The 27,355-nt window shown below is 45.3% G+C and overlaps 1 protein-coding gene across 1 annotated transcript in view; it reads left to right on the top strand.

Moving 5' to 3' along the window:
* Nucleotides 1-27,355, top strand: part of CEACAM20 (CEA cell adhesion molecule 20) — a 64,525-nt gene that overhangs the window by 25,439 nt on the left and 11,731 nt on the right. The window contains exons 3-7 of the mRNA XM_077131500.1: nt 16,152-16,229; nt 16,752-17,030; nt 17,528-17,809; nt 19,144-19,422; nt 22,676-22,954. Coding sequence (XP_076987615.1) covers nt 16,152-16,229; nt 16,752-17,030; nt 17,528-17,809; nt 19,144-19,422; nt 22,676-22,954 — 1,197 coding nt within the window. The remainder of the gene's footprint in view (nt 1-16,151; nt 16,230-16,751; nt 17,031-17,527; nt 17,810-19,143; nt 19,423-22,675; nt 22,955-27,355) is intronic.

Here is a 27,355-nt window from a genome sequence, read left to right on the forward strand (position 1 = left end):
CTTAACTGTCCCTTCTTTGTAACACAACAGATAGCATTATGTTCTTTTGCACGTATTTTTTCACTTTACAGGGTGTCCTAGAAATCGCTTCTTATCAACTCATAGAGACCTTCCTCATTCTTTTTTTTTCTTCATTAATTACTAGTGTATTAGTCATTCCATTTTTCTTCCAAAGAAAACAGCTCCATTGAACCCTTCGTGGGTGCAGGGCAGAAGCAGGCCAATCAGCTGGTGTTGCTTTGAAGTGTGGCTGCAGGGCTTCCACCCCTCACCCAGCTCAACTGGTGAAGCACCGAAGCAACTTCAAAGCCAGACTTTCTTTTGTTCCTGCCAGGGTGTGTGTGTGATTCTCATCAGTTATTCAGAGAAAAATGAGGAAAGTATCCTCTCTCACTTGCCAAGGTTTGATACTCACCAATCTACCTGTTTTTTGTTATGACCGTCTCTTCTAGTGAATGCAAATAAAACAATTAATTTCATCATGGATTTACATTTATTTATGTATATTATTTTTACAAATGATCTGATAGCCAGTTCATATAATTTGTCCAGATTATGCTATATCAGTGACAACAAATAAACCACTCTTCCTACTCCTGATTAAATTCTCTGCTCATAGAAATATTCTAAAAGCAAAGCAAAACTGGAAAAGATTGTTCCTTTGCATTCTACCACCCCATCCATAATTATAACTGTTTAAAGTCTTTTAGTCAATTTTTCACTCCTTGTGTAGGTAGTACATTAAAACTCATTTGCGAGTTGAGAGAGAATTATTCCATTTGGTTGACAATTCACCCCATGATACATATTTGAATTATATAGTGAAATTTTAAATGTAAATGCAATTTACATCGATTTCTTTGCTATAAACCTTAATTTTCATTTAAACTTTATATTCTTTATTTCACAATTCTTAAAAGTTCTCTAATTCTCAAAATTAAGAATAGTTTTGATTTAAAAAACTGATGCTTTGAGTTATATTAACAATTGACCTTCCCCATCACCACTTCCAAACAGCCTTTAAATATGAAAAATTATATATGACATTCCATTGTACAGTACAAAATGGTGCAAGATATGAAGGTCTTCAAGGAAGTTTAATATACTAAAGAAGCATAAGTAACCAGACAGTAATATTAACGGTGAAAGTAATATGGCTGAAAAGCAGGATTATATCAAAATAGACGTGCCCACTTATTCAACAGCTTGGCCCCGGTATGGCCTAAAGAAGACTCAACTGGTGGAAATGAAACTAGGCAAACAAGCAAACTCCTAGGAATGGGGAGTGGGGTGGGAGCGTTTTCAGTCACAGAAAGCTTCGAAAATGAGCTGGGTATTAGTTATGAAGTACGAAGGACTTCATGACACATACCCATGTAAATGGATATACAAATATTTTCTGTGCAGATATTGAAGAAGCTAGGATAGTTAATTCAATTAAAGGGTATAACAATAGCGATCAGAACATACATTGGTCTATTATTGATAGCCAGAGTATCATAGAATACAATCTAAGAGGGAGTTGTTCCAATGGCTGGACTCCTAATTTTCCTAATTTTGCAAGAATGTTCAAGTCAAGGTAGGATAAGTGCTAGGATTCTCTCCTCCAAAGATGTGTTTTTCCTTCCTGACGGACCATGTCCTGAAGAAATCAAAGCTGTTTACAAGGTGCAATCATCAATCTCTGGTGGCATGTCATATTGTCCTAAGTATATGCAGGCTGTGTGTTCAGGGTCTTTGAGCCATTTTTATTTGTGTAACAAATGACTTGGAGATACAACTAAAAACAAAGCAGAACAAACAAAAATATTGGGGAAGAGTCACAAGTAAAATGATTCTAAGCAGAGTTAAAAAAAATGTCCATGATTTTACAGAAAGAACTAGGAGCTTGCTACAGTACGGTTTAGCAGTAATTACTTACTACTGCTCTTACTTATGTTACTCATTTTCTGAGTTTCATTCCCATGAGAACTGCAAACTCTCAGCTGGTTTTGTGGTTGCTGACGGTCGTGATAATGGCATACATTTCCAGTTGCAGTCGCAAACGAATTTGACTTACTGTGTCATAAAAGTTGGGCTCTGACAAAGTTTCTGCTGTAGGTGGCACACTGAATCTCCTCATAATTTTCCTTTTATTCCTCTTGGCATACATTAAGACAGCGAAGCTAGCAAGGATCATTATTAACTTCGTGGCTCTGTTCCAGTCTTCGTGAACAGTCTAATCAATAGAACCATCATCACCCATCATCCCATAACTTCCAGCCACGGAGGCTGCTCTTTCCGGAGGTGACTTGGGGATTCTCTCTCCCCAGAGTTGCAGCCAGGAGCATGGGAACTGGTTATGAGCCTTCTTCATTCTTTTTTATAGCTGCATAGTACCCCATTGTGGAGACTATAACTTACTCACCCAGTTTCCTATGCTTGGACATTTAGGTGGTTTCTGAGATTTTGCAATGACAAACAATGCTGCAATGAATAACCTTGGACACACCTATTTTCATATATTGTCAGAGATGTATCTTTAGGGTTATTTCCTAGAGGCAGGATTGTGGGTTTCAAAAGTAAATGCATGCATAAATTGTTGGATATTGCTTAATTCCCCTGCAGGGCAGTTATACTGTTTTCCATTTCTATCAGCAATGTGAGAGAGTGTTTGCCATCTTTTCGGCCACAAATGACATTGCTTGTCTCACTATCCAGAGGTCCCCATTTAGGAGATGCTCTGTAGGCTCCACTCCTTTTCACCTGTGGGAACATTCTCACTGTGCTGTCTCAGGAGAGGCCCAGCTCCTCATTTCTGGAGGGGAAAATGCAGCAGTTGGATGGGCCCATCATGACATGGTGTGGGGAAGAGTTTTAAGAACTACTATGATAAAAACTGAAGTAATGTGTGTTCATCGTGGACAATGCTTTTGAATGCAAAAAAAGAAAAAAGAACAAACTCATGTGCTTCCACCCCCAAAATAGGCAGTTATTAAGACTTCGGTGCATTTATTTCCAGATTTTAAAAAATTTCTAAATTTTTATTTTGTTTTATTATGTTTTACTTTGAAATAATTATGGATTCACACACAGTTGCAAAGATAGTACAGAGAGGTTCCATGTACCCTTCACCCAATTTTCCCCAATGGGTACATCTTATAGGACAATATCAAATTATAGTTTTATATATAGTTCTATGGCAACTTATTGCATGTGTAGGTTCCTGTGAACACCACCGCAATCAAAACGCCGAGCTCTTTCATCGCCACAAAGATCTTACCTGTGTCACTCCTTCGTAGTCACATCTACCTCTCTCCCCACTATCCCTAAACCATGGTGTGTTGGTTGGTTCTGATGTCAACTTGGCCAAGTGATGATGTCCAGTTGTTTGGTCAGGCAGGTACTGGCCTGATGGTTGCTGCAAGGATATTTCCTGGCTGGTTGATAAACCGGAAGGCTGGTGGATTAAATCATCAGTCAGTTGATTGCATATGTGGCTGATGACATCCGCGATCAACTAAGGCACGCCTCTCATAACAAGATAATCCAATTGGTTGAAGGCTTTTAAAGAAGAGAGACTCTTTCATGACTTGCTTAGCCAGTGAGCTTCTCCTGTGGAGTTCATCCAGACCCTTCATTGGAGCCACCAGCTTCACAGCCTGACCTATAGATTTTGGACTTTTCCATTCCCAAGGCTGCGTGAGACACATTTATAAATCTCATATTTACAGATCTCTCCTGTTGGTTCTGTTTCTATAGAGAACCCCGAATAACATACCTGGCAACCATCAATTTGCTCTCCATCTCTTTAATTTTGTCATTTCAAGAATGTTATATAACATATATAAGTGTCCTTGGCTGCTAGTTAAAATTAGGCTTCCTAATCCACCCCAGAACCATTAAATCAGAGTTCTGGGAGTGTGAGGTTAACAAAGTCTCCCAGGTGGTTCTTGTGCACACTGAGGTATGACCATGGTGGGGATTAGAGCTGACTCTAAGAACCAGAAAGAGAACATTCCAGGGGCCGAGAGAGGCACAAAATGGTGAGTACTAGCTCCCTGTGGCTGCTGTAACAAATGTGTTCATCCACAGTGCTGGTGCCAGAAGCTTGAGCTCAGTTTCTCTAGCTGAAATCCAGGTGTGGGTAGGGCTGGTTTCTCCTGGAACCTCCAGGAAAGAATCTGTTCCTTGCTTCTTCCGGTTTTCTTGGCTTGTGGCCGCCTCTGTCTTCCTGCTCCACTTCACAGCACCTTCCCTGTGTGTTGGTGTGTTGAGTCTCCTTCCACTTCTCTCTTATAAGGACAGCTGCTATGGCCTCGAGGGCCCACCCAGATAATCTAGAATGATCTCATCCCATGATCCTTAACCCTAGCATACCTGCAAAGACCCTTTTTCCATATAACTACAGGTTTCAGGGATTAGGACCAGATACCTCCAGATAGTGAGCCTACTACAGATCATACAAAGAGCAACAACAGCAGCCCCACTTCCCTGGTGCCTGCTGCCTCTCACCTTTGCTGGGCCTCACATTCAGCATATCTTGTTGGAGAGGGAAGTGCTATGGTTAACCCTTGCATGTAGAAGAGGAAACTGAGGCTCAAAGGATTAAGTCACGTGTTCAAGTTCACAAAACCAGCTAGTGGGGGAGCTGGGCTTTAGAGTCCTGAGTCTGGCCCTTACCTCCTGTGCCCTAGGACTCCCTGGAACACATGGAGACTGAAGTAGGGCGGTGGGGGGATGGGACGAAGAAGGCACACGGATGCAACATCCTTGGTTGTATTTTTATTTTAGAGAGAAAATTTTAGAGACCCATTGAGCTCCCTTGCTCAGAGGGACCCCACAATTACTTGCCAGGACATCGTGAATTCTGCTCTAGTTTTGGTATTCTCCTGGCCCTCTGGCTCATCCTTGAAGTAGCAATTTCACTTTTTTTTTTTTTTTTTTTTTTAAAGGAAGGAAAGACAGAGAAGGAAGGAAGGGAGGAAGAAAGGGAAACATTTTTAAACATTTTCTTGTTTTATTATATTTTGTTTGTTTGTTTGTTTTTTACATGGGCTGGGGCCGGGAATCGAACCGGGGTCCTCCGGCACGGCAGGCAAGCACTCTTGCCCGCTGAGCCACCGCGGCCCGCCCAGCAATTTCACTTTTTTGCCCCCTTCCTCTTTTTTCGGGGCTTGAGGGGGCTGGGAAAGAGAGCCTGATTTGGGGTTAGCCACAGAGGAAGGGACCTTTCCCATTGTCCTCTTGGGGCCGACTCTTCTGGCCTCTTCACTCCAGGAAAGCTATGGGGTGCAGCTCAGCCATGTAAAGATGAAACATTCTTCCAAGGGAAAGTAGTCTCCAGAATGCATCTAGTAAAAGGGACCTGAGGACCTTCCCACGGTGTGTGCAGGGGTTGCTGAAGATAGGGGCCAGAGAGGAAGGCTGCTGACAAGGAAACTTCAACTGCAGAATTAGGAGTTATGCATTCACCCAGCAACATGGTCTGGTGGGGGGTTTGGGGGATGGGATTTATCAAGGAAGAGCTGTTGCATCCCTGGCTTCTTGAAAAATCAGCTGGGGGTCTTGGAGACGGTCTCCTTGGAGGAGAAGGACCCTAATTCAGAGCTGGGAATTGGAAGGTGCCTGGCATTGTGGTGGTCAGATTGGAGGAATTGTGTTCAGAGATGACCACTCTCTGGAGGGGTGAGGCTGGTGAAGGTTTGCTTGTAGGTGAGATGAGAGGTGGTCTGACCTAAGATGAAGTCATGGGGATGGAAAGAAAGGGGCAGATAAGAGAGTTAGTTAAAAGATGGAATTAGGTCTGACTGGATGTGAGTTAAGGAAAGGAGGGTATCTAGGAAGATGCCCAGGTATTTTGATTTTAGAGAGAAAAGAGAAATTGAAGGGAGAGTGAGGGAGTGGAGCTGATTTAGGAACCAGATGTCTGTCTTACAGTTAGGGGAGGCAGAGGCATTTCTGGGTTGCAGAGGCCAGAACAGAAAGTCCTTTCCTTGCATGGTATCGACCAAGAATTGATGCTTTTCGGAGAAGTGGAGATGTCGACTGTATTGTGTCCAACTTTTAACACCCTGCCCTGAGAAGCCAACTCTTTCCAACTCCAAAAGGAGAAACCAAGGCCTGAGGCAGAGACCAAATGTCCTAACAGATTTAAGTTGAGTTCTGTGGAAAGGTAAAGGATTATAATCACTCCCTGTATTAGTCAGGGTTCTCTAGGGAACAGGAGATATCTGTAAAGATTATGGGATTTTATGAAAGTGTCTCATGCAACCTTGGGATGCACGAGTCCATATTCAGGAGGGCAGGCTTCAAGCTGGCAACTCCGATGAAGGTTTTCGATGAAGAAGCTGACTGGCTGAAGTGGAGATGAGAATTCTCCCTTCTGACTACTGAAGTTATTTCTTTTCTTTTTTTTTTCTATTTAACATTTTTCATTGTGAAATATAACATATGCAAAAAAGCAATAAATTTCAAAGTACATTGTAAACAATTAGTTATAGAACAGATTTCAGAGTTTGGTATGGGTTACAGTTACAGAATTTTAGGTTTTTCCTTCTAGCTGCTCCAAGACACTGGAGACTTATAAGAAACATCAGTATAATAATTCGATAAATCATGCTCATTTGTTAAATCCTAACTTCTCTATTATAACTCCTTCTTCTCCTTCGATACTTCTCCCAGTCTTTGGATTATTTGGGCTATGCCTTCTAACTTTTTCATGTTGAAAAGGGGTGTTGACAGTATAGAATAAGGGGATGGAACTGGTTGATGTTTTTGGAGAGACACGCACCTCTGGGTTTCAGGACTTATCTGGCCTAGGAGTCATCTGAAAGTGTTAGGTTTCTGAAAGGTAAACCTAATGTGTACAACTTTTGTAGGATCTCAGCTAGACCCCTGGGTTTTCTTTAGGGTTAATAGGAATGGTCTGTTGGTTGGCGGTTGGCAAACTATGGTAATTAGCACTATCCAGCAAAGCTTGCATAAGAGTAGCCTCAAGAATAGCATCTCAACTCTATTTGAACTCTCTTAGCCACTGATACCTTATTTTGTTACATTTCTTTCCCCTTTTTGGTCAGGAAGGCATTGTCGATCCTATGGTGCCAGTGCCAAGCTCATCCCTGGGAATCATGCCCCAGGTTGCCAGGGAGACTTACACCATGGACATTGTGTCCCATGTAGGGTGGAGGGCAATGATTTTAGTGGCAGAATTGGGCTTAGAGAGAGAGAGAGGCCACATCTGAGCAGCAAAAGAGGTTCTCTGGAACTAACTCTTAGGCATGATTTTAGGTAAGCTTAGTGTCTCTGCCTCAGAAATAAATTTCAAAAGAGCAAACCTCAAAATAAAGGGCTTGGCCTCTTAACTTGGGAATCCCTAATCCCTTCTCCTTTTAAAGCCTTCAACTGATTGGATGAAATATATTTCATTTGCTGAAGACACTCTCTTTAATTGTAGATGCAATCAGCCATAAATGCAATCAACCTACTGGTGATTTAAGTCTTCTTGAAAATGTCTTCTCAGTAACAGGCCAGTGCTTGCTTGACCAGACAACTAGGCACAATTACCTGGCCAAGTTGACTCATGAACCTAACCGCCACATTCCTCAATTTCTTTCCTTTTATTTTTTATGCTCTAGACAGAACTTGTGCCATGAAGGAGACTTACCTTGAGCCTTAACAGACCACCTCCACAATCTTTAGTCTACCATAAGGACACATTTGATGTAGAGCACCAACTTCCACCTTGCCTTCTTTCCTCATATACTTTGCGTAACTCTGCAGAAGCTGTGGATCACATAGCTCAGTCCTGGAGTGGACCTGCATGAAAAGATTCATAATTTCAATAGGAATTTCAGTTTTTACTTACCTGTCTTGAAGAACATACAAGAAATTCAAGCACTTTGAAGCCCTCATACCATCTATTTGTCTTGAACTTCCTTCAGTTTCTGGGAGCCTCACATTTTCCTACCCCTCTCCATCATTCATGCCTTTCTTTCTCCACCATCTCCTTTAAATGAGATTTTTCATGGCTGGCATGGTGTTCTCATTTGCTAGCTGCTGGAATGCAACACACCAGAAATGGAATGAGTATTATAAAGGGGAATTTATTAAGTTGCTAGTTTACAGTTCTAAGGCAGTGAAAATATCCAAATTAAAGCAAGGCTATAGAAATGTCCAATTTAAGGCATCCAGGGAAAGATAGTTTGGTTCAAGAAGGTGAACGATGTTCAAGGTTTCTCTTTCAACTGGGAATGCACATGGTGAACATGGAGATGTCTGCTAGCTTTCTCTCCAAGCTTCTTGTTCATGAAGCTCTACTGGGGGCATTTTCCTTCTTCATTTCCTAAGGTCTCTAGCTGCACTGGCTCTCATCACTCCAAAGTATTTTCCAAAATGGTTCCCTCTTAAAGGGCTCCAGTAAGCAACCCCACCTTGAATGAGTGGAGACACATCTCCATAGAAACCATGTAATCTAAAGTTACCACCCACAATTGAGTGGGTCACATCTCCATGGATAATCAAAAAGCTTCCACCCAGCAATATTGAATGAGGATTAAAGGACATGGCTTTTCTGGGGTACACCACAGACTCAAACTGTCACACATAGTCATGGGAGATTGGAAACTCTTTTCCTTCTTGCTGCTATCTAAAAGCTAGGTAACACAAAATTGTTGATGATGGGCTTGAGGCAAGGACACGTGTGAAATTAATGGATCCCATGAGCAACTACATTTGATTTCCACTATTCATGGATTCTGTGTTTGCCAATCCACCTACTTGCTAAAATGTATTTGTAATCTCCAAACCAATTCTCTTTGGTGTTTTCACAGTCATTTGTGGCCATGTGCAGAGCAGCCAAAAATTTGAGTCTCCTTGTGCTCATTCTTGGCTGAGGTTGAACAAGGCCATGCTCTGCCTTCTGGCTTCATCTCCCAAAGTGTAAACAAGTATCCTTTTCAAGATATATTCAGTGTCTTTTTTTTTTTTTTGCTTTTTTGTTGGTGATTTTTCAGTCATTAAAATGCTCCCTGCCCTCGAGCATAATGTTCAAGTGTTGCCTAGTGTTACAAGCGCAGGAAGGCTGTGATGTGGTTTATGGAGAAAATACGTGTGAGATAAACTTCGTTTTGAAGTTTTAGGGCTGTTAGCCAAGAGTTCAATGTTAATGAATCAATTACATGTTAACTCAGGTGTCTTTAAAAAGAAACACACACACAAATCAAGGTTACGTATTGGTTGAAATAAAACATTGTGTCCAATGGTCTCAGGAACGCAACCCTGTATTTCCCTTAGGAGCAAAGGTGCAGTATCTGCCAATTCAGTGTTTGCAGTGACATTACAGAATTGAACCATCATGAATAATAAGAGCTGGCTGTATATGGAAGATCTGAAGTGTTTTACTATCAAATCAGCAAGTTCTAGGAGAAGTCGTGGCTCTGACTGGGTCTGGTGGGATGTGGGTTGTTATGGTGATGGAGGGGTTAGAAATGGGGGAGTGGTGGCAAAGTTCTGTATTGTTGAGGGGCGAGTGACTCAGCTGGAGGAACTTCTGCGAAAGTGTACTCCCTTGAACTATGATCGAACAATGATGTGCCCATTTCCATAATGCAAGAAGGCATCAGGAGTTCAATATAATATCTAAGAGTCTGTTGGGATTTAAGAAGCCAGGGCAACAAGCATGGTGTAGAGGCTTTGGGGTGGAAGATGATCTGGTGGTCTTGACATAGATTCTTCCACTCATGTCTTTGAGATGTTAGGATTGATGTATCTGAGTCCTCTTATGCTGCTTCCTTCCTCTTCTCATTGATCTTGCTTTTCCTACACAGCAGGGTCACAAAGCCAGTGGTAAAAAATTGAGTTTCCCAGGTGCTCCAAGAAGACTTGGCTCTATGACCTGAAGAAGAAATCACTGTCCCCTCTAGGCCCCAGTTTCCCAATCTGGAATGAAAGAGAGCTAGACTGGAATCTCTAAATGACAGTGATTTTAAGTGACTAAAGATAAGTGTTAAAAGTTTTACTACCTTTTAAGACAAAGGATGTAAACCCCATAAACGCTAGGCTTCTGAAAGATCAGGATATTGATTACGGGCCAAGCAATTCTAACAAACATTTCCAGTGGTGAGCTAGGATGCATTTAACTGCAAACAACAGATAAGTGGCTAAACCCTTAATTATTACTTTACGAGATGCCCCAGGCTTATTTTGTGGCTTAGTGAAATCCTTCCAAACATCCCTCCATCCTCAGCATGTTAATATTCTCCTGAGGCTTGCCACCTCCTGGTCTCAAGACAGCTGCCTAACCCTAGATATCCTGCCCCCACATCACATCATTGTGTTCTGCAGAATATTGGGCTCCCAAGGACGTCCACACCCCAATCCGTGGATCCTGTGAATATATTAAGTTCCATGGCAAAGGGCCTTACAGATATAATTAAGGTTATGGACTTTAATATAGGGAGATTATCCAGGTGGGCACAGTACGTCCATGTGAGCCCCTAAAAGCAGGCAACTTTCTCCAGCTGGAAGCAGAAGAGAGTTACAACAGAAGGGAAGTCATCGCTGGCTCTGAGGTGCAGGGACTCACTTGCAAGGACCAGAAAGGTAGCCCCCAAGTGACAGGCAACAAGAAAACAGGAGGCCTCAGCTTCTCAGCTCCAATGAACTGGATTATGCTAACCAGCTTGAATGAGCTTGAAAGTGGATTCTTCCCAGAGTTTCTGGCTAAGAGCCCAGCCTGGAACATCTTGATTTCAGCCTGGTGAAACTCTGAGCAGAGAAACCAGCTGAGCCAACTGGACTTCTAACCCACGGACCTTAAATTAAGCTGCTAAATTTTTGGTAATCTATTCTGGTAGCAATAAGAAACAAATGCCACTATTTAAAAGCAGGAATCAGGGGATGGCTCCTTGGGAATTTACCTCCATTTTTCTGGAAGTGAACTGATTCCCAGAAATCCCTAGACATCTGCCATGTTTCAGTCCCTCATCTTCAAGTTGCTCAAAACTCTGAGGGCTGTTCTGACCCTCTATTTAGTACATCCTGCCTGCCCACCCAGGCACCCTGACCCTCCTGGGCCTGATTTCCCACAACACTCATTACTTTCTAGCATAATAGATAACTGGACCATTTATCATACTTATTGTCTGTCACCGGCCCTTGCCTGGCTCCAAACACTGCTGCATAAAATTCCATCTTCACAAGGGCGGAGAGATCTTTGCTTCATTTCCTGGTGTGCCCCAAGCCCTAAGACAGTGCCTGGTGTGTAGTAGGGGCAAAAATGCATATTTGTGGAGTGAATGGGAGGGAAGGGAAGCCATAGGGGGGCACTGTGGGCTGAGAGGCCAGTTGGGGGTCTGGCACCAAGACACCTAGTGTCGGGCCAGCGTGCGTGGCAAAGGCTTGGTAAGGTACGCGTGGAGGTTCATCTCCACTCTGTTGGAAATAAAGTGGAAGTTATGCTACAGGGAGGGGTCAGAAAGTCCCTCTCCCTTGTTGGGGCTGGAAAAGGCAGAACCTGCCCTAGGGGAAGACTTCAGGGAAAGAAAGCCCTGCTTCTGCCTGTGGCAGGCAGGTTTGGGAAGTCCATTCCACAAGGGGCTGGGTCTTCTGGGGTGGGGAAGATGTAGAAAGGAGGTCAGAGGCAGAGGAGGGTCTGAGCTGAGGCAGAGGGCAGGAAGCCAGAAGACTTAGAAATTCAGGGAAGAGCTGTGTGAGCTGTGCCAGGGGACCCTTGGCACAGAGGGCTCTAGAGTTTGGGAGCATGTTGGGGTTACGTGGCCACAGGCATTCTTTGATCTGGGGCCACAGAGGAGATGGGACTGGAGGTGGCCTGGATCCTGGTGGGAAATTTTCAATGCCATGATGAAAGCTGCAGGACAAGAGCCAGGCAGCCCCGAGTCCCCGGTCTGAGGCACCCTTTGATTTTAGGCAAGTAGGGTCACCTCTGTGAGCTTCAGTTTCCTGAGGTATGAAACGGGGATAAAATATCCCAAACTCCATTCTACTTTTCAGTTTTCCATAGCACGAATCACTGTCTGAACTTTACTTCTTGTGTTTCCTGCTTATTGTACTTCTGCCGGTCTTGTTCCTTGCTGTTGTGGGTGCTCAGGAAACACGTGTGGAATGAATGAGTAACTGCAGACCTTCCTTAAGGGGCTGCTGTACGTATTCCAGGACCTCAGTCACAGTGTCCGTGTTCATTGAGCTTCCTCTACTGGGGGCCATTAGGAGCCCTTTACCAGCATCACCTCATCTAATCTTCACCACCATTTTGTGTGGGGGAGTTAGTGCTTATTCCAGTCTGTGGTGGAGAAAACTGTAGCTCCAGCAGGCAACACCACTTCCCCAACGGATCACAGCCGGGATGTAGAGAACTGAAAGAGGTAAAACAATCGTTGTCTTCAGCTCCAGGAGGGGGAACTGGCAGGTCCCTGGCTGCTCAGTCAGCCAGGGCAGGAGGCGGGGTTCGAACCCCTGCAGGCTGGTTCCTGAACATCTCATTTGGCCCTCGTACTTTGCTGGAGCAGACACGAAGGGACTGTCCTGGTTTGCCAGGGCTGCCGTAACAAAGCACCACAGACTCGTTGGCTTAAACAACAGAAATTTATTACCTCATGGTTTTGGAAGCTGGAAGTCTGAGATCAAGGTGTTGGCAGGGTTGTGCTTCCCCAGACACCTGTGGGGCTCTGCCAGTGCCTGGCAATCCACAGCTTGCTCTCTGCCTCTGTCACATGCCCGCCCCCCCCATCTTTGCATCATCGCCTGTGTCTCTGTCCAAATTTCTGCTCCTTTTAAGTACTTTAGTCATGTTGGATTAAAGCCCAGCCTGGTCCAGCTTGGCCTCATCTTAACCAATAACTTTTTCATAGACCCTGTTTACCAATGAGTTCACCTCACAGGACTAGGAATTAGGACCTAAGCGCATTTTGGGATGGGACACACACAATGCAGTCCATAACAGTGACTTTCTGTGGCATGAACGAGACCCAAACATGGGCAGTAAGATGGGGCAACTGGGCAAGCCAAGACCACGGGACCACGGTACCAAGCTGTCCCTTGTGCCCTAGTAATGGTTTTGTTTGCCTCTCCCTGTTACTTCCTCTAGCCAGAAGCCACCTGGACATCCTTCTGTGCCTCAAATTCAGCAGCTTCTCACACATTGCCCCTTCTGCCTATCAGGCTCCTCCCTTGGCTCAACCCTTCATCCACCATGTCTCAGCACTGACATGAAGCCGTTCTGGAGCCCCCACAGGGCTGCCCATCCCAGCCCTGCCCACTCTGGGACTTCACTGTCTGGGGACAGGTGGGCAAAGCTAGGACCGTTTTGGTTACTACTGTGTCCCCAGCACTGCTTGGCACAAAGGAGGGGTTCAGGGAGCCCTTATTAAATGAATGAATGCGTGGATATGTGGTTTAATGGTTGTTCCTTGACCTGGTTGAAATGCTGCCTATACAACTATAGGCTGCCAAAGACCAATAGCTTGTCTTGCCTGTAGAGAATTTTTTTTAAAAAAGAATTTATATATTGAATCTTTACCATGTCCCCTCCTCCCCGAAGCCCTCCTTGCTCCCCCTGGGCTGCCTTAGGTGCCCACTGGGGCTCTCCCAGCCCTGCCCACTCTGTACTTCCTACTTGTCTGACTCCAGAGCTTTTGTTTATGACCAGATTCCATATTGCAAGCATCATTTCAGGTCGTTTAACATTTATAGGCAACTCACTATAAGCTGGCTCAGTTCCTGGCTTTATTAAGTTCTTGGTACCTGAGAGCTGTCATTATTGTTTAATGATATGACCATTATAATCCCTGTTCCTGGTCTTGTCTAACTCTAACACTCTGGAGTTGTCCCTCCATGGAATTGCTTCTCCCCAGGCTGCTCACGCATCCCACCGAAGAGGCAGGGAAGGGAGCTTGGCTATTCTATGAGGGTGGTCTTAAGGGGATGCAAGGCCCAAAAGATGCAATTTCTTTCTCCTTTTCTGTCCTCTGGGGAAACCCCTGGGTTCCTGAACTTCCTGCTTTCTGTGCCAGGCAGATAAAGACAGTGAGTCCCGGAGGAAGAAGGCAAAGGTGGGGCCACAATCCCCTATCCCCACCCCATCTGTCCTGTGAGCTGTTGCCTTCACAGTGCATATAAGTTTGTAGCAGGACAAAAGGGAAGAGACAGAGCTGCTTGCTGCAGCTGGAGTGGAGGACTGTGTCTGAGTGCCAGCTGGAGGCAGGTGGCCAGACCGCTGGAGCCAGGACCCATGGGGCCTGCTGACCGTCGGGGTCTCTGCTCGATCTGCGTCCTGCTGTCAGGTGCACGCTCTGCTCCTTTAGATGGGGCGGGGGTGTGGGTGGGGGGTACTGGGTGTGTCCACTTGTCAGTGATACGTGTATGTGACAGAGAGACAGAAACAGAGACAGAAAGACAGATATGAAAGAGGTTGACAGAAAGAGACAGATGGAGACCAGAGACAAAGATAGAGAGAAAGACAGAGACACAGGCAGAGAGAGACAAAGTAAAAAACAGGAAAACAAAGAGATGGAAAGGAGGGAGAAGGAGACGGGGAGAAAGTGATAGAGAAATTGTATAAAGACATACACAGTGAGAAGCAGGGAGATTAAAAAAAAGTCAGACAGAGGGAGAGACGGGGCATAACAGAGAGAGGCAGGGATGGAGGGGTGGGGAGTGGGCCCCCCTGAGTGGCCAGGTCTATGCATTAGGAAGGGGTAGGGTGAAATTAATGCCCAAAGGATATCTGAGGCAAATGAGGAAAACCAGAATATTTTGATAAGAAAAGCGTTTTGGAGGAGAAAGAATGATTTTGCAACATGTGATGTGTAGAGATGAGGGCTCAGCCCACCTCACTGGTGGCCCTGGGGCCAGCTCCTCCCAGGAGTTTCCTGGCTGATCCTGGAAAGCTGCCAGGGCTCTGTGCCTGCCTCGGGTCCTTCTCCTGTGTGAGTTATTAGCAGTGTCTGTAGGTATCACTGCAGGATTTGCTTTCTCTTAGCAGGACAGAGGGAGGCACAGAGGGAGGCTCCCCATCTCAGGAGGGTGCAATGAGGCCATGGATGATTTCACCAGTGTTTCCCACGGTCCTGCACTCCAGCTGTTGACCATCATAATCTGGGTTCCTGGTTCTGCCAACTCTACTATTCTGGAGCTGTCTCTCCCTGGAGCCACTTCTTTCCAGGCTGCTCATGCATCCCATCATCGAGAAAAGGAGGGGAGCTCAGCAGGAGGCAGAGTCTCAAGGGGGCCCAAGGGCAAAAGGGCAAGATTTTCTTTCTCCAAGGTTTTTTTCCTCCAGCTTTTCACAAATGGAAAACTGAGGTTCGGATAGAGCATGTAATAAGTTGTGTAATAAATGGCATAGCTGTGGTTCCAATGTACAGGCTCTGAGCCGTAGACCTAACCTCTAATAGCATCAGAGGCAGAGAAATACAGACTCAAGAAGTGATAATAATTATGAAAAAATGCTTATCAGCACATCATGTCTGATACCTCAATCAGACCTCACAACAATCTAATGAGCTAAGTTCTATTATCTACCCCATTTCATGGTTGAAGAAACCGGGGCTTATGAAGGGAAAGTCCTTAGCCCATGATAATAGTAAGTGTCAGAGACCATATTTACTCCCAAACATCCTGAGAGCCCAGGCCCCGAACTGAGCTGGGGAGTCGGGGGAGGTGGGTGAGAGGCAATGCCTGCACCCAACTGGGACCTTTTCAGGGATGGAGAGTGGCAGAGTTGCCAGCCTCTGTTAATTGGACTAGTGAGGAGTGAGGGGATATAAGTCCAGCTGCATGGGAGCATGAGTGCTGGGATGGGGAACTCACCCCCGTCCATTTCCACAGCATCTGTGACTGTCCACAGAAGGAGCATATGGAAAACTGGGAATTTCTGCTATCTTGTTCCCCTTTCCTCCCCCATTCAGGAGTAGTGGGAAGGAATCAGGCTCCCAGGGACAGAATACCATGTCCACAACTTCAGACCTCCCTCTGCTTTTTCTTTTTTTGGCATGGGCAGGCACCAGGAATCAAACTTGGGTCTCTGGCATGGCAGGCGAGAACTCTGCCTGCTGAGATACCGAGGCCTGCCCCTCCCTCTGCTTTTGAAGACGGTAAGTGGACATCTCTGTTCATACCTCTCCTTCCCTGAATGCTCCTCTCTCCCCTCCTAGCTTCACTCTTGACCATGTGGAGTCTGCTGGTTGCAGCCCAGTGCACCCTTGATACCAGCCCGCTTAACATCATCCAAGGTGGGAAAGACATTGTTCTGTCTATGTTTGGGGCTCTACAGACACCCCAGACTTATGGCAGATTCGGAGGTGTGGCATGGACCTTCAGGTTTCCATGCCCCAAGCTTCAACCATTTGGCAATAAGCAGTCCAATCAGTTGTGTTGGGGTTGGTGGCAGAGGGGTGGACTGTAGCTGTCTCAGCTGTGGGTGAAGTTTGGTTAAGAGGTGGACAAGCGGATGTGTCTGGCATCTCTGTTATAAGTTTGATTCTCTTTGCAGCTGATATTAATCAAACCTTTGTCATGTCCTGGATCCTCTGCTTTGCTCTTACAATCTCATTGAATGGGGCACAGAGAGGGAAAGTAATTTGCCTAGGATCACACCTAGAACAAGCAGTAAATACAGGATTTGAGCTCAGGAAGCCCAGTTCTAGCATGTCTTCTGGCAATTCCAATTCATTTGTACCTATCTGGGTCTCTCTGTGACTCTGTCTTTTATTGTCTGGCTTTGTCTCTGTCTCCCTCTCTCTCTCCCTTTGCAGAGTCCCTGACCAAGCCCGTCATTTTGATCAGCCAGGGCAGTGTCATAGAGCAGAAGGCCAAGGTGTCCTTCTACTGTGATACCAACGATGTCAATATTACCTTCCACTGGGTCTTCAACAGTGTCCCGCTCATGCTCCATGAGCGAATGCAGCTCTCTGCGGATCACAGGACCCTCACCATCCTCACGGTCCAACGGGAAGACTTCGGGGCTTATCAGTGTGAAGTCTGGGGTCTCTTTCAGGTCCAGAGCAGCAATCCCACCTTCCTGGAAGTGTACTGTGAGTTCCTCTGTGCTCTCTCCAGCTTCTCACTGATATCTGCCTCCTTGGTGATCTCATTCAGACTGGTAGCTTTAAATACTGTCCAAATGCAGACCTTTCTATCCCTAAACTCCAGACACGTAATTGTCTGTTTGACATCTCTACTTGGGTTCTACTGGACAATTCCAAACTAAAGTCTCTAAAACAGCTCCTGAGGCTCCAGACCATTGGATGGTTGATACAAAATCTTGCCTGGGGAGGGGTGGCAAAGAGTATATTAGCCTGCATACTTTAGAAGTGTCTTCCAAATCCTGCTTTATCCAGGGCTAAGGCTGAAATTTGAATCTCCATTAAATTTCTGCACTTCCCTTGACCCAGATCTTGATCCCTAATCTTGGGTGGGGAGCTTGGGTGGGGAGGAGGGAAATATTAGCATTTATCGATCCCCTAAGATCTCTATCAGAAAGCTGTGGCTGGTATCATCGTTATGGCTCTGATTGTTCCTGTTGTTCCAGATGGTCCTGATCCTGTTGAAATCAAGTTGGAGCCTGGCGGATCCAGAGGGGAAGTGGTCGAGGTGTTAGAGAGCTCCACCGTGAACTTCTGGGTGGAGACACAGTCTCACCCATTCCCCGAGTATTACTGGTTTCTCCCCAATGACTCCATCTCGTCTCCCACCACAAACATTTTCACCATCTATGCCATGTCCAGGGAGCATGAGGGCGTGTACAAATGCTTGGTGTCCAACAGTGCCACCCAGTTGTCCCGTGTGGGCGCTGTTAAAGTCCGGGTCCTTGGTGAGTTTCCTTTCCTGGTTTCCCTCCTTTGTTCCTCTGAGCATCAGAGGCTGGCAGGGTCAGAAAGGACCATCTTCTTAATATGGGGTCTTTGGAAAACCTGGGAGTGGGGAGGGTCCCTGGATAGGTACTAAGCCACATGGAAAATATTTGTGCTATTTTCCAGAGAAAGGTTCTGCAGTGGTCATCAGATTCTCAAAGGGATTTGGAACTGTGAAGAAATTTAAGAGCCACTGGGCTATGCCAATAACCCAGGGCTGGAGGAGGACCCAGGGAAGGGCCAGGAGAAGGGATGGGGATTTCCAAGGAGCTGGAGGCACAGCAGGGCCCTGACCACAAAGAAGGACCTGGCTCCTGGCTCAGCACATCTTGCACAAGACCACCTGGGCTCTTGATGGGGCATCCATCCATGACTTGATTTTCCGGGAAAGGAAGGGTTGGTTCACCCCACATACACATACTAATACCACACTCATACAAGGAGGCACACAAACATATGCAAACAATGCTTGCACATATGCAACACACTCACACACATGCATGAAACAGCAGACACATATAACTCACAAATAACATACAACACCACAAACAATACATATAAACACATGTGCACAACAGAGGCTCACACACAATACATGCAACACAGTACCTATTGCATCAGACACATTTACAAAATGCACATACTCATATATACTATACACACAAAACCCACAACATGTACACAACATCCACTCACAAATATGCACAATACATATACTATACATGACACACTCACACAGCACATACATACATATTCCATCTATAACATATACACAGCATATAATACCACAGGCACACAACATACCCTCACACAAAACACATATACATACAACACGTATTATGCACAAAGCACACACACAGTCCACACAGTGCATGCACACATCACACTCAACAGCCTCTGATACATGAAATACACAAACAGAAAAAACATATACACTATGTACCAGGCATTCAGTAACACCTTCAGCACATAGATACAATTGACACACAATACTCACAATACTACACCTACAACACAGTCATCCACAAAGTACACACACACCATATACCATGCACATATCACACATATAATATCACAGACACACAAACCATTTTCATAGTGTATTCACATGATCGATACAACATACGCTCATACACAAAATCATACCCATATGGCACATGCATAAAGCACACACACACACACACTACCCACAGCACATGCACACACATTCCTGGAAGACCTTTGTGGGCCCTATGTGGGCAGGAGACTGGGATATGGCCCCTGAACTTGACCCTCCATCTCCACATGTTTCTAGAAAGACTGACCAAACCGCGCGTCATGTTCCCAAGCCTGAATCTTGTGGAGAACATCAGCTCTGTGGACCTGACCTGCCAGACCACCCACAAGGAGGCCGGGGTCCAGTGGTTCTTGAGTGGCCAGCCCCTGCTGCCCAGCAAGCACCTGGAGCTGTCAACTGACAACAGGACACTGGCCATCCAGGGCGTACGGAGGGATGACACGGGACCCTACGAGTGTGAGGTCTGGAACTGGGGCAGCCGGGCGCGGAGTGACCCCATCAAGCTGACCATCAGCTGTGAGTTGTTCTGGGTCTGGATCTTCTCCTCCTCCTTCCCTCTCTCTAGCTTCTTCCTTCTGTTCATTCGTTCCACGTGAATATTTATCTCTTGGTCTCTGCCAGGCATGAATGTGGGCACTGGGCAAGATGAAGTGCCTGCCCTCATGGAGCTTATATCCTGGTGGAGGACAGACAGTGAGCAAGTGGGAGGTGCCTGAGCACGAAGGAGAAACACGAGGCCTGAAAGAGGGAAAGGGTGCTGAGAGCGGGGACACGCTACCCTCTGGGCTTGTGCACAGAGGAGAAGGGCACGAGGGAGTGAGCCATGTAGGCAGCTAAGGGAAAAGAGTTCCAAGCAGAGGGAACAGCATGTGAAGTGGGGCTGCGTTTGGAGTGTTGGAGAAGTTGCAGGGAGGCCAGCATGACTGGAGAGGAACCAACTAGGGGAAGAGTGAAAGGAGAAGAGATAGGGGAGGTAGCAGGATGGGGACCGGACCCTGCAGAGCTTGTGGGTCAAAGTGAGAGCTCTGGGAGCCCCAGGAAGGCTCTGAGTGGAGGAACAACATGGTGGGACTTAGGTTTTCACAGGATCTCTTTGGACCTTGTTTATGGGCAGGTGAGTGAGGAAGTAGGGGATAGGGGCACTGCAATAGTTCCGTTGGTCCAGGTCCTTTGAGAAGCAGGCCCCAAGAATGAGTTACGTGGGATTGTTTTACTTTCCCAGGGCTATGCTAGCAAATCACCCACCAACTGAGTGGCTTAAAACAACGGGAATTTATTCTCTCACAGTTCTGGAGACCACAAGTCCAAAATCAAGGAGTCTGCAGAGCCGCGCTCTTCTAGAGGTTCAGGGGGGAAGTGTTTCTGGGCTCTTCCAGCTTTTGGGGCTCTAGGAGTCTCTTGGCTTGGGGGCATCACTCCAGCTTCTGCCTCTGCCTCACTGGCCATCTCTCTGTCTTCTCCCCTCCTATCTCTTATCAGGACACTTGTCCTTGGATTTAGGGGCCTCCTGGATGCTCCAAGATGAGCTCACCTCAAGATCCTTGACCAAATTAATCTGCAAACACCCTTTTCCTGAATAAGTTCCCATGCACAGACTCTGGGGGTTAGGATAGATCTTTTTTGGGGGGCCACTTTTCACCCCACTGCAGGGATTAGAAATGCAATGCTTCTGTTAGGGGAAGCTGGCCAAGGCTGGGAGAGCCATCAGAACTTGCTGCAAATCTGATGTTGTTAGGTGAAGGTGAGAGGGAAGGAAGATTGGGTGGATGCAGGCTAAGTGATGTTCATTAAGGCAACTGGGGGGTCCTGTGTCCCCTAGGAAGGGATCTCCCTTTGTATTCCCACCTCACTCAGGCCCCGGCAGGTGCAACCCATAGGACGTCCGGGGCTGGACTCCAGGGCAGGGCAGCTGGGTCCTCAGTCAGTAATGCTCCTGCAGGTGGAGTTCCATGAAGCACTTTCCTGGGGCCCCTCCACAGTCCAGAGCGAGACGAGGGGCCTGGGCCGGTGTGGCAGCTGTGGGGGTGATGAGGAGTGGTTGGACTGGGGATGTATTTTGGAGATTGAGCTCACAGGATTTGCTGCTGACCAGTGTGAGACAAGAGAGGAGGAGAGGAGTCAAGAATGGCTCCTGGGTTTCTCGCCTGGGCTACTTGAAGGATGTGGTAGCTGCTAATTGAGTTGGAGAGGGCTGGGGGGAGCAGAGGTTTTAGCAGTGGGAAAAATACATATTAAAGAACAGGAGGATATAGAGACAGGTTCTATATCTCTTCACTCTCCTTCCGCCTTTGGTCATTAAATAAAAAACGTCTGTGCTTCACTCTGGGCCAGGCTCTCTGGTGGGCACTTGAGAATGGCCGTGGCTTAGAGCCCACGGTCTGCCTGGGGGAGGGATCAATAATCAGGAAAATGAAATCGTGTTACAAGTGCTGCCATGGTGGGCAAAGACAGGACTAGGGGAGCCTGAAGGGAGCCCCTTGCCCAGTCTGGGGGATGTGGGAAGGCTCAATGTGAGAAATGGTGTCTGTGATGAGATCCAAAATCTGAGTAGGAATTAGCTAGGTAGAGCAGACTCAGAGAAACAATTCCAGGCAGAAGGAAGAGAATGTATAATAGCTCCGAGGCACACAAGAGCATAATGAGGACTGGACATCCCAGGATTTTTTTGATTCATGGGCTGGGAATCAAACCTGGCCTCCCACATGGCAGGTGAGCATTCCACCACTGCACCACCCATGCACCCATCTCATGGGATCTTATACCTGCATTGGGAGTGGGCGGTGTGGAGAGGGAGGGATGGTGTTAGAGCTGGAAGGACCTGCAAGGCTGGATTATGAACGGCCTTGTCAGCCATGGGCTTTGTTGCAAGGGCACTGGGGAGCCATGGAATGTTCTGAGCAGGGGAGGGACAGTGTCAGGTTTGAGTTAAGGAAAATCTGTCTGGCTGCTGCTTGAAGCCTGGGGAGGGAGGCAAGGAGGAGGATGGAGTGCAGGTGAGGGATCCTGGTGGGGCCACGGGACTGGGATGGGAGATGTGAACAGGTTCAGAGCAGCATAGGAGGAGGCATGGAGAAGGATTTTCCTCCTCTCCCAGTATGGCCCAACTGGAAACCCTTTTCATCTTTCTTTCCAGAAGTTCACGTTAATTTAAACAAGACAAGACTCTCAGACTCTTCTTGTTTGAACGTGAAATCCAACAACCATTTCATTTGTTTCCTCCACAGGCATGGGAGAAGAGCAAAGTGCCAATGATCTTCTAGCTTTACAAAGAAAATTCACTAATACTTATATTGTTGAGAAGACAGGGAATGTAGATTTAAGTATTGTTACCAGGGCCGCATGCTGCTAAGTAAGGCATCCTGTCAGAATGATAAACTTTTTTGAGGTTAAGGGCTCCGTTCACAAGACCTGGCCAGTATTTCTGAAGCCTGGGTGTCTTACAAGCCTCCTTTGTTAGAATTCATTTTTGCAAGAGCAGGGTTTTAAGTTTTTGGCTATTCTTCCAAGATATGATGTGGAATATGACCTGCTTGCCAGGCAGCCAAAGAGGAGGAGGGATCGTTTTCTCCTTTATCCTGCTGAGGTTCCTTTCAAGAGCAGTTGGAAAAGCCTTTGCATTCCAGGCGACAGTCTGGAATTCCATTAGTTAGAACTGAGAAGAGGAAAGGAGAAGAAAAAGGCAAAATGTACAATGTGGAGGCGAACAGGGTGGAACAGGATAGTTCGCAGGTGGAGGATGGGGCATGTGACGTTTGGCCTCTGCACACAGATGGCCCGGACCAAGTGGACATCGCCAGAGGGTCGGCGTCCGGGGTGGTCAGCGCCGTCGAGGTGGGGCTCAACTCCAGCCTGACCCTGTGGTGTCGGGCCGAGGCAAGGCCGCACGCTGAGTATTACTGGAGCCTCGAACGCTCCTCCTGGGACTACGTGGGGGAGCAGCTGGTCATCGGGGCTCTGTCCTGGGAATTCCAGGGACTCTACACCTGCATGGCCACCAACCCACTGACCCGCCTGGCTCGCTCCGCCTCGGTCCTGGTCACGGTGGTAGGTGAGTCCCCGGAGGTCCAAGCAGCCTTTCCCAGTGCTGGCTGCAGCCAGCTAGTCTTCCCCTTCCACAGCTGGGGTGTGGCCACAGCATCCCACGCAGCACGCCCATCTGGACCCCTCATCTGCAGGCCCTAAAACCCCTACTTCCTAGCCGTGTGCCCTGGCAAACTCACCAGGCTACTCCTTTGAACCTTGGTTTTCTTACTTGTTAAGTGAAGTTTATGATGCTTGCCTATGAGCGTTGTATAGATTGTCAAATAATGTTTAGAAGGGCAATGAGTCAGGAAAATAGCCAGCAAAGGAAGGAGTGAGCTGGTGGGGGATCTCTGTATTTCTCACCCTCTTGAGAGGGTGACACAGTGTCAGTGTTAGCCAGAGTTCACCGCCTGTCCCCAGTGCTTATTTGCTGTGTGACCATGGATAAGTTATTTAACCTCTCTGTGCCTCTGTTCCTTTTCTATAAAATAAAATAGTCATGCCTGTATCACAGGGTTTCTGACAATTAATGAACATCTCTAAGGTTCTTAGGGCAGTGCCTGGGGTATTGTGTTTGATAACAAAACACATAAAAACACTCTTTATTGAGTCCATATCACATGCTGGAACCAAACTTTTCTGTCTGTGACATCAGCATCCAATTTCTTGGGTACTCTCTACCAGCCAGTCCCAAGGTCAGCCTGTTTTTATCTCCATGGTCTAGAAAGAGAGATGAGACCTAGAGACTCAAGAACTTTGTTGGGGTTTGAAATCAAGCTGGCCACTTACAAGCAATGCTCCTAATTGTCTGCTAAGCTGAGGATCCCATGTGCCTGCCCAAATGACTCATTTAGTCTTCAGAACAATTCTTTGGTCTGGTTGAGACCATTTGATGGATGGAGAAACGGAGGTTTGGAGGAGGAAGCAGCGAGATCAGTTGATGCCCGTGGGGATGTAAGATTTGTATCAGATCGTGCGTGGAGGGCTCTGGGTACTTAGAAAGAACTCAGAATATGGCAGCTTCTATCATCATGATCATCATCATCTTTTGTGTGTGTGTGTGTGTGTGTGTGTGTGTGTCTGTGGATGTGTTAAACAGCTTTAATCCCGGATCATAATCTTTTTTTATAATTAATTTTTTTTGTTAGAAAAGTTGTGGGTTTAGAGATATGTTGTGCATAAAATACAGAGTCCCTATATACCACCCTATTCTTTTTTTTCTCTTGTTTAATTAATTAAAAAAAATTAACAACAAACAAAACAATAAGATATCATTCCATTCTACATATATAATCAGCAATTCTTAATATCATCACATAGTTGCATATTCATCATTTCTTAGAACATTTGCATCGATTTAGAAAAAGAAATAAAGACAACAGAAAAAGAAATAAAATGATAATAGAGAAAAAAAGTTACACATACCATACCTCTTACCCCTCACTTTCATTTACCACTAGCATTTCAAACTAAATTTATTTTAACATTTGTTCCCCCTATTATTTATTTTTATTCCATATGTTCTACTCTTTTGTTGATATGGTAGATAAAAGGAGCATCAGACATAAGGTTTTCACATTCACAGAGTCACATTGTGAAAGTTATATCATTGTTCAATCATCATCAAGAGACATGGCTACTGGAACACAGCTCTACAGTTTCAGGCAGTTCCCTCCAGCCTCTCCACTACATCTTGAACAACAAGGTGATATCTACTTAATGCTTAAGAATAACCTCCAGAATAACCTCTCGACTCTGTTTGGAATCTCTCAGCCATTGACACTTAGTCTCATTTCACTCTTCCCCCTTTTGGTTGAGAAGGTTCTCTCAATTCCCTGATGTTAATTCTCAGCTCATTCTAGGGTTTTTCTCAGTCCCTTGATGCTGAGTCTCAGCTCATTCCAGGATCTCTGTCCCACGTTGCCAGGAAGGTCCACACCCCTGGGAGTCATGTCCCACGCAGAGAGAGGGAGGGTGGTTAGACTACTCGTCATGTTGGCTGGAGGGAGAGGCCACATCTGAGCAACAAAAGAGGCTCTCTTGGGGGTGACTCTTAGGCCTAAATTTTAAGTAGACTTGACCTATCCTTTGTGGGGTTAAGTTTCATATGAACAAACCCCAAGACTGAGGGCTCAGCCTGTAGCTTTGGTTGTCCACACTGCTTGTGAGAATATCAAGAATTAGACTTGGGGAAGTTGAATTTCTCCCCGTTCTCACCATTCCCCGAAGGGGGCTTGAAAATACTTTTCCACTCACTGATCAAATCACTCTGGGATTCATTGGGACATCACTCTGGACAAACCAACAAAATCTCATGTCCTACCTGAGATTCCAAGTACTTATGACGTTCAATCAAGCTATTTACATAAGTTATATTAGGAAATGCTCTAGTCAAAATATAAATTTTGTAACAAATAAACTTTTTTGCTTTATTCTCACACATAAGGTGACATTTTAAAATATTAATTACCATCTATTTTCAGCACCCTGCAATATTGACATTCCTTTATTCTTCCTCATGCAAAAACATTTTTAAAATTTGTACATTGTATATTTAACTATTGTTATACACTCTAGGCATTCCTATATTATACCATCTCAACCTTTAACATCTATCTTTCTTTCTGATTTCATTTATGTCCCCAGCCCTCCTCCCTCTACATTCTCACATGCAGCTTCATTCAGTGTTTTAACATAATTATATTACAGTTAGGTAGTATTGTGCTGTCCATTTCTGAGTTTTTGCATCCAGTCCTGTTGCACAGTCTGTATCCCTTCAGCTCCAATCACCCAATATCTTACCCTATTTCTATCTCCTGATGGTCTCTGTCACCAACGCAATATTCCAAGTTTGTTCACTAATGTCATTAATGTCACTAACTGACATTAATTAATGTCACTAACTGACATTAGTGAGACAGTACAGTATTTGTCCTTTAGTTTTTGGCTAGTCTCACACAGCATAATGCTCTCAAGGTCCATCCATGTTGTTACATACTTCATAAGTTTATTCTGTCTTAGAGCTGCATAATATTCCATCTTATGTATATACCACAGCTTGTTTAGCCACTCGTCTGTTGATGGACATTTTGGCTGTTTCCATCTCTTTGCAATTGTAAATAATGCTGCTATAAACATTGGTGTGCAAGTGTCCATTTGTGTCTTTGCCCTTATGTCCTCTGAGTAGATACCTAGCAATGGTATTGCTGGATCATATGGCAATTCTATATTCAGCTTTTTGAGGAACCGCCAAACTGCCTTCCACAGTGGTTGCACCATTTGACATTCCCACCAACAGTGAATAAGAGTGCCTCTTTCTCCATATTCTCTCCAGTACTTGTCATTTTCTGTTTTGTTGATAATGGCCATTCTGGTGGGTGTGAGATGATATCTCATTCTGGTTTTGATTTGCATTTCTCTAATGGCCAGGAACATTGAGCATCTCTTCATGTGCCTTTTGGCCATTTGTATTTCCTCTTCTGAGAAGTGTCTGTTCAAGTCTTTTTCCCATTTTGTAATTGGATTGGCTGTCTTTTTGTTGTTGAGTTGAACAATCTCATTATAAATTCTGGATACTAGACCTTTATCTGATATGTCATTTCCAAATATTGTCTCCCATTGTGTAGGCTGTCTTTCTACTTTCTTGATGAAGTTCTTTGATGCACAAAAGTGTTTAATTTTGAGGAGCTCCCATTTCTTTCTTTCTTTCTTCAGTTCTCTTGCTTTAGGTGTAAGGTCCATAAAACTACCTCCAATTGTAAGATTCATAAGATATCTCCCAAAATTTTCCTCTAACTGTTTTATGGTCTTAGACCTAATGTTTAGATCTTTGATCCATTTTGAGTTAACTTTTGTATAGGGTGTGAGATACGGGTCCTCTTTCATTCTTTTGCATATGGATATCCAGTTCTCTAGGCACCATTTAGTGAAGAGACTGTTCTGTCCCAAATCAGTTGGCTTGACTGCCTTTTCAAAGATAAAATGTCCATAGATAGAGGGTCTATATCTGAGCACTCTATTAGATTCCATTGGTCAATATATCTATCTTTATGCCAGTACCATGCTGTTTTGACCCTGTCAAACAGCATGGTACTGTGGCTTCATAATATATGTTAAAGTCAGGCAGCATGAGACCTCCAGCTTCGTTTTTTCCCTCAAGATACTTTTAGCAATTCGGGGCACCCTGCCCTTCCAGATAAATTGGCTTATTGGTTTTTCTATTTCTGAAAAGTAAGTTGTTGGGATTTTGATTGGTATTGCGTTGAATCTGTAAATCAATTTAGGTAGGATTGACATTGTAACTATATTTAGTCTTCCAATCCATGAACATGGTATGCCCTTCCATCTATTTAGGTCTTCTGTGATTTCTTTTAACATTTTCTTGTAGTTTTCTTTGTATAGGTCTTTTGTCTCTTTAGTTTAATTT

The sequence above is a fragment of the Tamandua tetradactyla genome, chromosome 16 (assembly GCF_023851605.1).
Source record: "Tamandua tetradactyla isolate mTamTet1 chromosome 16, mTamTet1.pri, whole genome shotgun sequence".
Classification (NCBI taxonomy): Eukaryota; Metazoa; Chordata; class Mammalia; order Pilosa; family Myrmecophagidae; genus Tamandua; species Tamandua tetradactyla.